The following is a 15,385-nucleotide window of genomic DNA, read 5'->3' on the forward strand; positions in this document are numbered from 1 at the left end:
CTACACGACTGATCCCAGGTAGGGTTTTTTTTTTATGGATGTTAATGGAATGGTGCACCCGCCTGCGCTATCGGTTTACGCTGGCGGGGCACCAGTGGAGGATGACAAGATGAGCATGAGGTCAGGTCAGTTAGCCCAACGTGGTAAATTCGCAATGAATTTATCACGATGGTTTCCAGGGGGAACCGCGTGGAGGTCAACCTGACATAGTACATTGCTAGTATTGGGTCATGAGTCCACATTACTAACAATCCCCTTCCCCCCTCCCAGGTAGGGTAGAGGCATTAACGTCACTTAACATTCTAATATGTCTGGGGTACCTATTCTATAGAATTGAATTCTTATAAAGTTTGCCACGGGCCTAAACTTAATAGTAATTTCGAAAATCAGAGAGTTAATTGACGAAATTAAGATTTTTTGGTATTTGGCACCTATCTTTAGGTCAGACCGATTGTTTACTATTACTTATATATAGATAATAATAGTTTTTTATTTCGTGTCGTTTACTACTTTAATTCGTATTGTTGGTATCTTTCCCATGTTAAGTGTCAAGTAGGTAAAATTACATACTCTATATACAATTATGTAAGAAATAATAGTGATTTAAATTCCAAGTAAGGAGTATTTGATAAATATAGAACTCCTTTGTTAGGTACTGATACTATTGAAAATTGACAGTTAAAAGTATCAGACTTATTGTCCTATAAGACTTAACTGGTCGATCTCATAGATTACTCTCCGTATGTAGTATCGTCTATTTAGTTTGTGCTCAACTTGATGTCTTCAATTCATGTCAAATAGTGAAATATAGCCTCATATAAATTGCAAGTGTACCAAATTGTGTAGTTCGAGATACATAAATAAAGTTTGCAGACGGCTTGACTGGGAAAATTAAGTTACTTAATATGATATTGATGTTTTTTTAAATATAAATGTATTTGATAGATAAGTATTAAGGTACATCATGAACAAGGCTGGAGCGCCTAAGAACGTGATCGCCGACTTGTCCCAATTTTGCAAGAGTACCTTCACCCTCAGTTTTGCGGTCGAAGTAGTTGGTATTGAAGTATGGCATGATTGTAATGAAGGTTGGCTGGATTTAGGGCCCTGTTTACAAGGGTTGAAGATCCAGTATAATTTATATCCTGGTTGTAGTTACGACTTAGATGTACTGATTTGGCCGCATGCTGCTAAGGTTCGTATACTTTGTGTATTTACACGAGCTTATTCCTACTTACTTCTTATAGATTGATATTTTTTGTTCGCTACTTCGTTCGTTTTACATGAAATATATTGATTATTGATTGTTGATTGATCGTTATTGGATCTATGCTTATATTGCGACACGTGTTTCGCGTCTGAATGAAGCATCATCCATCATCAGGCCATTAGGTATTAGAGCTCGCATAAACTTGGAAACCTAGTGTTAATTGCTAAGCATCGTAGTCTGGTCATCCAACAGTCAAAATTAGGCTTGTACCGGAATTAAACAAGATAATATAAATCTATTAAGTAACACTTTCATTGTGCTATGTTTCTAGTGATTGACTTTAATATCTGCCTATTGGTAACTTAGTCCACAGTAATTGAATAACATTTCTATGAAACCAATGCCATAGAAAATCCTGCGTAGGTAGACTTATTGCAAAGAAAAGATTACCGATATCCGTCAAGTTTTGGTGAAGATATTGCGTAACATATACACAAAATCCTCACGGCAGTTAGTTGGACACAATCCTAGTCAATATAAGTAATCGTTACAAAAATACAAAAGCCACTTCCCGTGATTGGATATTTGTTCTGTTAGATCTAGTCAATTAGAACGTAGATTCCTTTAGGATAAAATACAAACTATGAGTGATATAGTAAAAATAGAAATAGTAGTATAACAATATAAAGTACTTTTAATTCAATACAACACTAACGTCTAAAATAAACTAAGCGTAAAGTTTATATGGCAACATGTATACATGCTTATTTACATAGGTATAGGTAGGTACTGATGAAAATATGACCATTAAACATTTTTTTAGTAATGTAACTTTAACCATAAATATGTTTATTCTATATTTAGACTTATTTTTAGTACGCTAGATAGTACACTTTACTAATGCGTACTGTTTGTTACCCTAATGCCAATATTTTTTTTCGAACTATTCTAATGCTGTTTGCCACAGACCTTTAGAGCTTCATCGAATGATAGGGAGCAAGAGCAGATGGTACTTCAACGGACTTATGGAGAGCTCTCCTACCTGACGGTCATTAAGTATAGAATAAAGAATATGTCAAACCTTAATGTATATAGTACTAGCTGTACTCGCGATTTCACCCGCATGAAATTTATAGCCTACATGTTATTCTAATTTATAACCTATATTATTGTGTAAAGTTTCATCAAAATCCGTTCAGTACCTAAGTAGTTTTTGCATGAAAGAGGAGCAAACATCCTTCCATACACACAAACTTTCGCGTTTATAATATTAGTAAGATTTGTCTTATTTTTATTTATATTTTTTTATGTATTAATAGCGACCTACCTCTGCTTCACTGTAGGTACACCAGCTATAGTGCATTTGATAAAGGTCGTCTGACTTTTGATATTCTGACTTTATATATAATAATATTTGAAAGGATTGTGGCCTAACGTTTTACTACTCCGCCTGACATTCCAAGAAGGATGTGTATTTTTTTGGTCAAATTCTTTTAAAAATACATATGTAATACATATGTATTTTGAAATTTATATTTCTGACAAACGTTCCGGTGTGCTAAAAATCCGACAATTTATTGTATTTGTATTTGCTTAAACTATTTATAAATTATTTAATATTAGATTTGGTGCGGGTTACAATATGGTTGGGTTCGGACTTGGCAGTTCCTGCAACGTCGATGGATAGCATTCTCAATACGCCACGCATTTCCTGTGAGGGTCCTAGATCTGCAGGCGCATACCGCTATGGTTACGCTAGTCCCAGGCACTGGTGCTTTTGGAGCGAAGTAAGAATTTATTAAATACATTGTGATCACATTATTTTGTATATTATGGACTTATAGCTGTCATTATTTTGTACATTATGTTTTAAATGGTATTGTAAAAATCAATTACAATGTCCTTATAATAATTCTGTCAACATTCATCACCCTTGAGTGCACCCTTTCTAATAAGCCATGTAGCATACTATAAAATAAACATACTAATATAGTACAATTATTACATCTCTATATTCACTATCTACTATCACTATATATCTACATACTACAGGAAATAAGTACAAAGTACAAAGCGACACCTCATCACATTATATATAACGCTGCAGTAGTCAGTGACAACAAACTCGTTCATATTTTATTACTTAGCACTATTACAACAACCATGATATATACCTACCTGCTTAAATTTGTTATGGTCGAAGTAGGTAGATACAATGTCTACAGCACAGTCCATTATAAATTTGTAGCGCAAAGAACGACAAGAACTCAGAAGTATACCTTCCCCCTTTGAAATTTGGGGAACTTAGATATTTTGCCGCTGTCATGGAGGCCGAAGAAAGTTTGTCAAAGTTTGCACAAGATTTAATTTGGGAGGCTGTAGAAAATTACATACCTGCATCTTATTTAGATGGTTTATTTGATAAACCATTCCCTGTGACAGGTATTTTGGCATAAATTTAATTGTTCTTTTATAACAAACGATAACTGAGTTTTTATGATTTATATGTATTATAATCTTCGAAACTTCAGGACCAGTCCTAAAAGTTCTGTCATGCAGGCCTATTTTTTCACACAGTGGAAACTAAGAGTAGTTGTGTATATATGTATAGTAAAATATAGTCAAGAGAATATCCCTGGTACCACGTACCAGGTACTTTTAGAGAATAAAGGATCAACGTGAGAACTGTAATTAGGCAAATAAATACCTACTTTTATATATCTCTATCATGTTTGGAATTATAATTTCTTATTCTGTCACCCACACCTCCGTATCCTCTTGATATATGTATGTATTGTCCTATTCTAGAAAAAAAATAGTTTTCCATATCTATATACTCACCCATTTTTAGAGGACACGAATCTTGTCGACATGAAAAAATTTGGATCATTTAACTAGAGATGATTAGCATCGTCAACAGCCTTAAAAATGAATGTCTGTTTATTAGCGAGGAATGACAGTATAGGATAACCATAGACAAAATAGTGAAATCTACAAATGTGCAACAAATTGACAAATTGTTACCTTATTACTCCAACAGTTTAATAGGTCTACGATATTGAAAATGACTCAATTGAATCTGTGTGTATGGTATTTTTCTTTGCTATTTTTTAAAAAATAAAATACCTAAAAGTATATGGCAGGAATTCCCACGTTTCTTTATACTAAAACATGTACTTCAGTTCGCTTCATGGAGCATGACTCAGTCGAGTATCCGTTAGGCGAGTTCTTTCAGGTACTCGATTCCAATCCAATTTCGGGCCATCTTAAGCACCTCTTCATGTACGAAGTATCGCTCCAAATCTGAAAACATTAATTCGATACCTATCCAATATCGTTTTGTAACAATGTTATGCGTCATATTACTTTTCTACACAGATAAAATAATACTACATACTGTTTTTAATGTTACCACATTTTCATGACTCTTTCATTCCTCATTTCATATTATATCATATATTCTATGGAAGTTTTTAAGAACACGTAGTCTCTGGTATACGTTGATTCGTTTGGATGATATCCCAAGTTAGATTTCAGATAAGCTCAACCTAAGTAACAAACTTTTCTAAATTGACTCAGATGTGGGTTATCCCTAGAGATATTAGCTACCTATTTAGTTTATTATAGGACAGCGTACCCTTATTTGAAAATCAGTCATTTTTATATAATTTGTTCATTTCGCATATTATTTATTACGACTAAGTTAGTTTATTTTTAGATGTCCGGCATAAGGATACAGTTATTTGCAATGTGCAAGAAATTATTCTTAGCAGAGGTTTACCAGAAGAAATCGAAGAGATACCAGAACCGGAAGATTCAAAGACAAGATATAGGCCCGATTCTAAAATAGTTAAAGAGAAAGAAAAGAAAAAAGTTAATGATGTTACGAAAATAAAATTTGAAATTAAACTGCCAGGTGACAACATCCTAGCAGGTAAAATATTTTATTTTCATCTATTGTGTTTTATTATTCTTTTCGAAATAAATTAGAGCATTCAGTATAAGATCAAAGTGAAACGTTCATATGTTTATTTATTAATCAATAGCATACCGAGCTAAATAATTGTATCCTTGCATGACTTACTAATAAGCAGTCCACTTGATATAATTGGATATACACTCGAAAAATCAATATTTCAAGAAGTCGAATGAATTTAACAACGTAATTCATATAACTTGAGTGATATATAAGTTTAAAGTTAAAAGATATTTTAAGAAATCTATTTAAAGAATAATATTTTTATTCATTATTTCGTTGACTTAATTGTATCTAAATCAATCAAATAATTAAATTTAATTTGATACTATGAATGTCATCTAACCATAACAATTATTGGCATAACAACATGAATAGCAACATCGATCTGATTTTTATTTTAATGAAATCAAATACAAAATTCGAGATATCGAATCAATACCCAAGTACTATTTTACAGGTACAGGCAGAATAACACCCTTTGAAATATGCGGTGACCGGCCACCGGAACTTGGAGAAATTATAACTTTAATTAGTAGCAATAATTTACCAGCTCAAGATGATTTACCTATACTATTTGTGAATATAGAAACATTATATGACATACCGTTTAATGATTTAAAAAAACTCAGGTTAATATATTTTAACTGTTAAAAAAAATACTTTTTTAGATAGTAATCTAAATTTATAGTAATATATCATTATTTCAGTCATTCTCTAATATTACAGTATTTAATAAATGTTTTACAGAAAAAATGTTTGATAAGCTTGATTATGACCCTTTATAACATTAATTTGCAAACTAAAGATTTTGATGAACTCTTTTTAAAAAATAAATTTAATAAGAATAAAGTTCCTGGAATTTACCCATATTTACCTCTTTGTTCTTCTTATCACTTGTACATATAATTACACTATATTGACTTTGCTGTAACATATTGAATTATGCCCTTGGTATAATAAATTAGAATACCTACTATTATTTCGTCAATTTCCGTTGCTATTAATATTGCAGGGATTAATAGATTCATGAGAGAGGAAATTTATGAAATCCACCAATTCTTTTCCAAGTAAACTCACATCAGGTTTTTCAGATTTTAGCCGTTTCAGGAACAATATACTATAGTTTTATTATAGCCAGCCATATATCATATTATGGACTTATAGCCAGCCATATTTTCCCAATGTATAGGTAATATCAAAAAATTAAGATATCGGCTTTTATGAAAAAAATCGTTTCTGTTTAGAAAGCAATTATGCCATTTTGTGACAATAATTTAGGACTTATTTTGAATTCAATTTATTTTGAAAATCTAAAACGGTTATTATTTCTATTATTGATTAAGATTAATTTATTTAAAATTTGACTAGTATTTACAAGAAGTACTTCTGGTAAGAATAATCTAAGCATTTAGAATGTAAAAAATATAGATATGTTATTACCTATATTTTAGAATAACGCAACTCTACACAAGATGGAAAATTGCAAGCTGGAAACAGGATTCAAAGGTGAATATGATAAAATCTAAGAGTGAAATAAAATTTCAAGACCATCATGTATTACCTTTGGAGAACGCAATGGCGGCACAAGTCACAGCGACATTTTTAGATAATCCGTTTGAAATTCAAGTATGTATTGTATTTTATAATATCTACAATATAGTTTTACGAATATATAACATTAAAGATTATAACTTGTGTCATTTTGATCTTAAAAGTAAGATTATTATGCATTATGTAGTTTAGGGATTGTGATTATTTAAACAAATTTATTTTAAAATATATCTCATTAAATAAATACAATGTATTTAATATTAGTATTAATGAACGAAATGTTAATCTTTCTTTTATATCGTTGATCGATATAGGCGATAGAGCGTATACGAAAAAAATATATATGTAGATGCCTAAATAAGAAATCTTTAGGTTCTAGTTTATTATAAGTATTTTTCTATATATACCTTTCAGTTACGTGGAATACGGGAAATAAGTGCATCTAACAGCAACCCAATGTTTTTTGGTTATTTAAAAGGCGACCATAATTTTGGCCTTACCTCACCACCGAAATTACCTAACGAAGATACCGATATACTTATAGCAGTTACCAAAATTGATGGACGAAAGTTAGCAACAGGAACTAATGAATTTATAAGTGGAGAGTATCCTTTGTATCCACCTTCTGCGTCAACTGCGAACTTAGGACGCGAGGAGCTTTGTACAAATGATATTAATGCTATCGGAGTAGCCATAAAGCCTGACTTCATCGTCCCATCGTACTTAGTTTTGCAAGCACAAATGACATTAGGGGTATCATTGGGATTAGTTGGATGTCGACCTAAAGGCCTAGCCTTGAGTTTCTCACGGTTATTTGCGCTTATTGATGACACAGAAAGTGTTATGGTAATGCTACGAGAAATATCCAAAATGAATGACGAGCTTATAGCATCTAGTAAGAGAGACATTGTACTGACTGGGTTTGCACTTGATGTCGGTGATCAAGTAATATTTTACCTAGAAGGTCCCACGGATGGAGCTCTATTAAAAATATGGGAAATGACACAAGATTTTTATCCGACTGTGAAACCAGTATTTTCTAGCTCAGCTAAATATTCGACCCGAATTTATCCAGGTATAATTCTATGTTTCTGAATATCCTTATATTATATATAAGAGTATCTAAGAGCAACTATCAGCAAAATATTACTGACAATCATATTTCTAGATGTCGTTATTTTTAGATTGCGTTCTGGAAATCATAAAAAACGTTTCAAGTTTAATAAGTGGTTATTACTATTTATTTTAAAGAGCAAATGATATAATATTCTTAATTAATTAATAATCCAAAATTGTTATAGAATTTCTTTCTGCAACTAAGCCATTCAGTATTCTGAAGATGTACGTACCGTTGGCAATTCTTTTGGCTTGCCCGCCTATTTACGTCCGTCCAGCTCTTCCAATACCCACTAGATCTGTAAGACATTTAATAATTTACTATTATAACAAACAATATAACTAATAGAATTTGCTGAATACAAATTATTAAATTTTAATATTTCTTGTAAACTAGTGATATGATTTAAAAAGAATAAGCATTGAATTTCGGCCCAAATATATTGTTGGAATTCATCACAGAAATCGTTATTGCGAAATCTGAAAAGCATTGTTATCTACCTTGTCAGATAAAAAATAACTGGAGTCTGTTAAACAATTTTAGTAGTAATGAATCCTGAATACCTACTTACTGGTAGATTACGCAAGTGATAATGTAATATAAATGTTAGCATTAAGTACATTCTAAACTTTGAACTAGAATTTAATTTTATTCCTTTGGAGAATAATTTTCAAACATTCTACAGCATTATACTACAGGCAATAAGTTATAAACGATTTGGACTGAGTTTTGTTTCTAGATACTGTTAAGAGTTCGTTTGTGATACATGAAATATAGATAATATTTAAAAGATCTTTAAATGAAACAGATCATTAAATTATTGACTCAGAATACTTCGAATTTCAGATAGAATATGTACTGTATAATATAATGTCTAACAATTAACTTAAGAATGTTCCGAAACTTGCCTGTCTTGGAATGAGTTAGGTGAAACAAGAAATGCAAATAAGGGTATGACTCTAGACTACCGAACCTCTCTCTCTTTGTGTACTCCCTATAGGATTTAAATAATACAGTCTACTTCTTAAGTATTTATAACAATAATAATCAATTGCAGGCTGTATTGAAAATCGGCCGTATAATATCCGGCAAATTTCGACCAGTTCCGTGTCGCAGTGAGATGCCTTCTGCATCAGAACTGAACAGTTTCAGGTTGGAGCTATGTGTTGCACCTCGGCCTATACCACCTGTCACTCATGAGGACGCTGCTCGTGGATAGTTATAACTGATTACCAATATGAAATGTACAATATCTAGTAAGTCTAAATCTTAGAAGATTAATAAAACTATTATTGTTGTAATTAATTTGCTTTCTAATAAATGGTGTGTTAAAGAGACTTGAGTTATGTAATTCAATATTTTTATGTTGTACAATTTTCAGTTGCAAATGAATTCGTATGTAATTACAATAGCAAATAATCTGATAGTAAAGAGAAACGGTAACCGTCGCCCACATATATGAACCTCACTATGAGCATTTTGTTATTTTGTAAAACTCAGGATGCTTTTTACTTGTAATTTCTTGTATGTACATGAAATTACAAGTATTCATCATTATTCACCGTTCGATTATGAAAAATATTAAGTTAGTATTTATTTAATATAGAGGTATATATTTTGTTCCAGCATCTGACACTCCGGTACAACTGTCAGTACAACCAATACAGAAAATTAATTGGGATCATAATTAAAATGAGGAATTAATTTATCTTACCAGCGGTACTTCAATTATGATTAATTGTATTTGTATTCAATTTACGTAATATTAAAGTTATTTATTTTGGGACCATTGTTTAATTAAGCATACAAATAATATGCTATGTCAATTATAATCTCTGTCAGAAAGAAATAATTTTTCTGCATAAGATCATTAACTTTTAAGTTACCTGAAACCTACGAGAATGAACCACATATGATAGCAAATAGTTATCATGTACCCCTAAGCGAATGGTAATCCTTTGCCCTCTATTTTGATATTAATTGCTGATGGAGCATTAATAATATATTTCGAGGAATCGAACCCGCGACCATTGGAAGTAAGTCGCTGTCTTAAACAGCTAGCCCACCGAGACTGTCATCATACCAATATTAAAATTTGTTATTTCTGATATTTTTTTACTCCAATTTCTTCTAATATCTCTCCACTAATATCACTCCATATTTTTTCTAACATCTGGTACATTGATTTCACATATATGTATGTATTTTGACTTTATTCAACACAAAAACAACAAACAAGTTTCGTGCTCGTTCTTGGTATTCTGAAATTGCTTTCCTAATCAGTTGTGTATTAAAAAAGTGCGGCTACTGAAAAGTAATTACATTTGGCTTTACTTGAATTAAGTAATTCTATTCTATTAAATTTTAATATAAATCTAGTTACGTTTTATATGAAGTTTGTAGAGATATCATCTATGATATGATTACAGAGTGACGCATGAGTGTTAATTATAAAGTTATTTAGTTGTTTATTGCTTAATCACGCTACGTTAACTTATCAGAATTTAATTATTTGTATAATAGGTATACAATTTCTCTTCAAGCAGGGAGGGCTACAAGTTAAAGGTAATACAATATTCATTCTGTATAATATCGTGTATAAAATATAAAATTTTACTGACTTCCAATTTGAAACTCAAACAGGTACTGCAAGTAATGTGAACTCGTTTCCAGCATTATTTATAACAAACGGTTAGCAAGTTAATAAAGCAGCTATGTACTAAGTACGTACACACAATGAAATTATTTCCCGAGGCTGTTATAAAGTGTACAGTGCATTGTTATTTCATTATCGTAAAGCACTCAAAATTAAATTTTATTTTTATACTAGACATTTTCGCGACTTCGTCTGCTATCTTGTTCTTTATCAGCTTTTTTTTGGTTTGGGTTACTTTCTGCTTCGATTTTACTATAGTACATTTATTTATTCTTTTGCACATAAAAATGTGTATATATGGCGGACTTAATGCCTGACGACATTCTCTAACATGAATCATTTTACTAACATGAATGTTACAAATAATCATGCACACTTAATTAACATAAGTAGTTAGATATATGTATATATATTATAGACTAATATTATTAAGTTTGTGTGTATGGATGTTTAGAGTAATCTCCAGTACTATTGATTCGATTTTGATCATTATTTCAGTGTTGTATAGCCCATTTAACGAATAAGGCTATATACTAATTAACATAACACTACGTTTAGTTAGAGTAGAGAAAATAAGATGCAGACGAAGTTGCTGGGATCAGCTAATTTTTTTTTACAAATACATTTACAATTTAAATTCTATAATAGAATTTCCATTAATAAATTTTTATACAGTACTGGCTGGCCCACACAACTTCGTCTGCGTCAGACTTACATGACATATATTATTTATATTTAGCCCAATTTATATAATGTCTTATTTAAATTATAGCCTATGTGTTGTTCTGATGTGTATATTATTAGTATAGATTATTAAGTGTAGTTGACAAATAATATTTTCGTTAGTATATCTCTATGATTATCTATGGGTAATATCTAGAGATATTGTAGATTATGTACATCAGAACAATATATAGGATATAATTTAAAAAACACATTACGTAGATCGTTTGTGATATCAGAGATTGTAAATAAATATTTTGATTCTCATATAAGGATATAAAAATTTTGCATCTTGATGTTTGTCTGGATACCATTCGCTTACTACTAAATTATACTTAGGTTTATTTAATTGGTCTAACATAAAAATAGGCAACTACTACCTACCTACGTCATAACAACGCTTGATCGCATCAGCTAGTAAAATATATATTTTATATAGTTGTCCTAAGAGGAAGGAGGAATTTCTAAACATTGAGAACAGATGACCCCTGAGACCTCCAGATGTCATTCTGCGTCTCTATCACTTCGCGTGACTGTTGACAGCGATTCTTTTCCTAATCCCCCAGTTCCAAATGTATAGAAAATACTTAAGTTTAGTATTGATGATGAAGTCCCTTCTATAATCATGCATAAAAAAATACAAATTGTTGTATAACAATTATGACTATCAAAATCGCAACACAAGAATACTTTTATTCCAAATAATGCAAATGTCGTACGCGAGGTCAATGAATAATTCTATTATATATACTTAGAATACAACGCTCCAATAATCCGGTATCTGGCTGGCACATAATTTCTTTACGACCGAAAGGACATAAAACCTAAACTCGAAGCCATAAGTTTATAACATAATTCCACCCAGTATTCACTACTCTTTCTTACTCGTGTATTCGCGGTATTAATGAAAAGAGAAAGAAAATTTGGATATTAAGTCATTTTCGTCAAGGCAAAGATATTGAACTTATATATTATTCCCAGAGCCAAGGTCAAAATGAAATAGGGAGAGAAAGTAGCCTTTAAGTATTCTTAGCCAGAATATAATATATGTATATGGTAAGTAGATTCTATACAGTTATACCAGTGTATATGTACGTTTAATAATATTTTTTGTTAGCGAAATTTAAAATGACCTAATGGTAAGTGACAACACACCACAAACTTTACGTCATCATGTGAGTTTCGTAGGACTTCTATATCTCTAACGCGCTTCATGCAAAGGGAATGAGGTGTTATACCTCCGTAACCTATAATTTCACTACCATATCTAACCTTTCAATCATAATTCAGCTTACAATGTACGCCACTTGGCTGCGGAAATGGGTAAGACGTGGGTGACCACGCAGATGACTTTGTAGGCAGTCTAACTCAGTAAATTGAAAGTAATAATTAAATTATTTTATATATAATAATACTATTATTATTACAGTAATAAATCCATTATCACATATCCGGCAACTGTGTATTATCCATTATAAATGCAAACCTTTTGTATTAGAGTCGGAGATCAAATTACGTTATATGTCAAATTACATTCCTTGTTATTATAGGATGGCGTAATTTCCTAATTAGTTTTGCCGCAATCCGCAATATCTTGTGGATTTCTGGCTTTAGTCACTTTATTTAGGACTTAGCGTACACTCTAGTAAGTTAATTAATTATTATGAAGTAATGACGACATCGAGCGCAGTAATTATAATCTATCGTCTTTCGTCATACTACAGATATTTGTGATAAAAATGTTTAGTTCGGATGCAAAATAGGCAATTAATTTTTACATAAATGTTTATAAGAGATATTTCTAATTCTTTTCGAACCATTCTTCGAATTGTTATTTGGATTAATGTTATCTACTTACTTACGTTAGCTATGTCACGTTGTATTGATTTAACTAGAATAGATTTATTTTTGTTTGCCACAATATCTCTAATTAGTAAAAAAATATGTATAGGTTATTGTATTGTTATTCCTCTCGTCCTGGCACGGCAGCAACACAGGCGGCAATTTTAAAAAGACGAAAATTATCGAATCTGGAGTGTTCGTATTGGTTTTTACCATTTGCCGTGGAGACTTTGGGCCCATGGAGCCCGGAAGCCAAATTGTTTTTGACATATATTTCAGCGCGGCTCATTGAGGTTACTTGTGACCCGAGAGCTGGTAGCTATTTTGCCCAAAGGCTAAGCATGGCCATTCAAAGAGGCAACGCTGCCAGTATCTTGGGTACGCTGCCTCGATGTGCTGCGTTGGATTACAATGATTGTTTTTTGTAATTGTTTATATAGAAAATTGATATTGAGGAATTGTTATTTAAATATACATATATATGTATATGTCAGAAAGCGGTAGTAATGGGGACCATTGCCCACATTGCTATTGAGTCCAATGTGATTATTCCGTAAGTAGTTTTGTCACCACCATTAATATTCTCTGGTATCTATTAGCGTAAACTATTACCGTAAACGGAGTTATTATTCCATGATCTTCCACAAAGAATATAGGTATCATAGGTTACAAATTCGATGTAGTAAAGATACATTTACTTTACATCTTCACTATTTTAAACAATACAAATCTTTTTGGATATTCATATCCTTTTGTATTACACAAGCGAATTATTTTCTGATGGTCTCTATAATACTCCCGAATACAAATATATAATTATACATATTTGTTTTCAATGTCAATAAAAATAAAATCTGACACATTTGCACCAAAAGCTGGGTGACAAAGTAAAAACTGTCTCGATTTACGATGCCAACGTTTTGCTTTTATTGATGCACCATAACGGTGACATTTGAGAAGCCATTTGCCGCGATAGATGTATTTTGTTGCTCCTACAATCACACCGTCAGGTCTCAAGAAAGTACGGTTCAAATTAAGAGTTTGCGGTCATAAAAAAGGAATAACTGCGTATTTGTCCAGGCAATAAATTGTGGTGTCATAAAAACGAAAACGGGAAAGCAATAAAATCTGTCATCTTAAGTAATGCCATCGTGTTTTAGGCTTATCTGCTAACGACGACAGAAATCTTCGCGTCGCTGAAATTGGTAAGATGCGCCTAAGTAAAATTTGTTACGGGTGTTTTTCTATAGCGCTTGTTTGGGCCGTATTATGCTTTGTAAAGGCTCAGACAGATTTAACTTGAGTGATCTACTTAATACTGCCTGAATAGCATGTTGACTTTTGAGCGGTTGGATTATAACTGTCTGTAGAACATGATATACTTATATTTTTCATAGTGGGTTAGACAACTTTGTCATATATTATATGTTAATTTTTGTATTAATTTAACATAAAAAAATCCTACATACCAAGGACAAAGTTGCCTTATAAAATTATTATTATTATTAAAATATTAAAAATAGCAAAATAACATGCATAACATAAATCTGATCTGAAGCTAATTATAATTTAACGTCTTCGTTACTTAATTTCCTTAAATCAGATATATTCTAAAACGATAAGGGATAAAGTATTCGTTATGGTCTATATTTAAATGTTAGATTAAAATTTACACAATAATTTACACACCTAAATAAAATAATATATAAAATTATACCTAATTTACAACCTACTCTTTGAAACTTTCTGCAAAGTGTACAGGTAACTCATCTAGAATGAACTTACACAATTAAACTCTCACTCTCTTTACTTGAATATAAACTTCAGAATGTATTTGTAACTTCCTGTAAGAATTATATGAATTCTCGCTCTCTATTGTTTATATTTATATAAATGCATTGGTATAGGAGCTATAAATGGGGGTTACCTTTATTCTTCTATTTTACGTTATACAATGTAATTATTTTATATATTTGTTATCAAATACAAATGTACAGAACATATTGGTACTAGCGTATCTCTGTCTGATTCAGGGATAAAAAAAATCTTAGTTTCGCACAGCTGTACCGTGTATATGACGAGAATCTTATCATTATGTCTAAATCTAAAAAAATATATAATATTATATACAGTATTTGACGGCCTCGGTGGTCTAGCGGTTTAGCACACCGTCTTACCGATGATCACGGGTTCAATTTCTCGCACGGATACACATTTGTATTCATGAGTATGATTGATCGTATCCATCTGGGTGTTTTCTATATATAATGTGTATATTAATATGTATATTATATATTTAATAAAATG

The 15,385-nt window shown here is 31.4% G+C and overlaps 1 protein-coding gene across 3 annotated transcripts; it reads left to right on the top strand.

Moving 5' to 3' along the window:
* The first annotated feature begins 709 nt into the window (after positions 1–709).
* Positions 710–9,574, top strand: LOC131845011 (uncharacterized). 3 transcript variants are annotated; one of them, XM_059194023.1, is made up of 10 exons: positions 710–1,195; positions 2,834–2,997; positions 3,459–3,652; positions 4,929–5,144; positions 5,647–5,818; positions 6,641–6,815; positions 7,155–7,815; positions 8,042–8,157; positions 8,915–9,113; positions 9,484–9,574. In XM_059194023.1, exons 1-9 carry the CDS (start codon positions 965–967, stop codon positions 9,074–9,076), a joined length of 2,091 nt encoding a protein of 696 aa, XP_059050006.1. In that variant the 5' UTR covers positions 710–964; the 3' UTR covers positions 9,077–9,113; positions 9,484–9,574. The 3 variants fall into 3 exon arrangements, with proteins under 3 accessions (XP_059050006.1, XP_059050007.1, XP_059050008.1); XM_059194024.1 differs by having other exon boundaries at positions 2,876–2,997; XM_059194025.1 differs by lacking the exons at positions 8,042–8,157; positions 9,484–9,574 and having other exon boundaries at positions 8,915–9,061.
* Positions 9,575–15,385: the final 5,811 nt, after the last annotated feature.

The sequence above is a fragment of the Achroia grisella genome, unplaced genomic scaffold (assembly GCF_030625045.1).
Source record: "Achroia grisella isolate CSIRO2021 unplaced genomic scaffold, CSIRO_AGI_Agris_v1 utg445, whole genome shotgun sequence".
Classification (NCBI taxonomy): Eukaryota; Metazoa; Arthropoda; class Insecta; order Lepidoptera; family Pyralidae; genus Achroia; species Achroia grisella.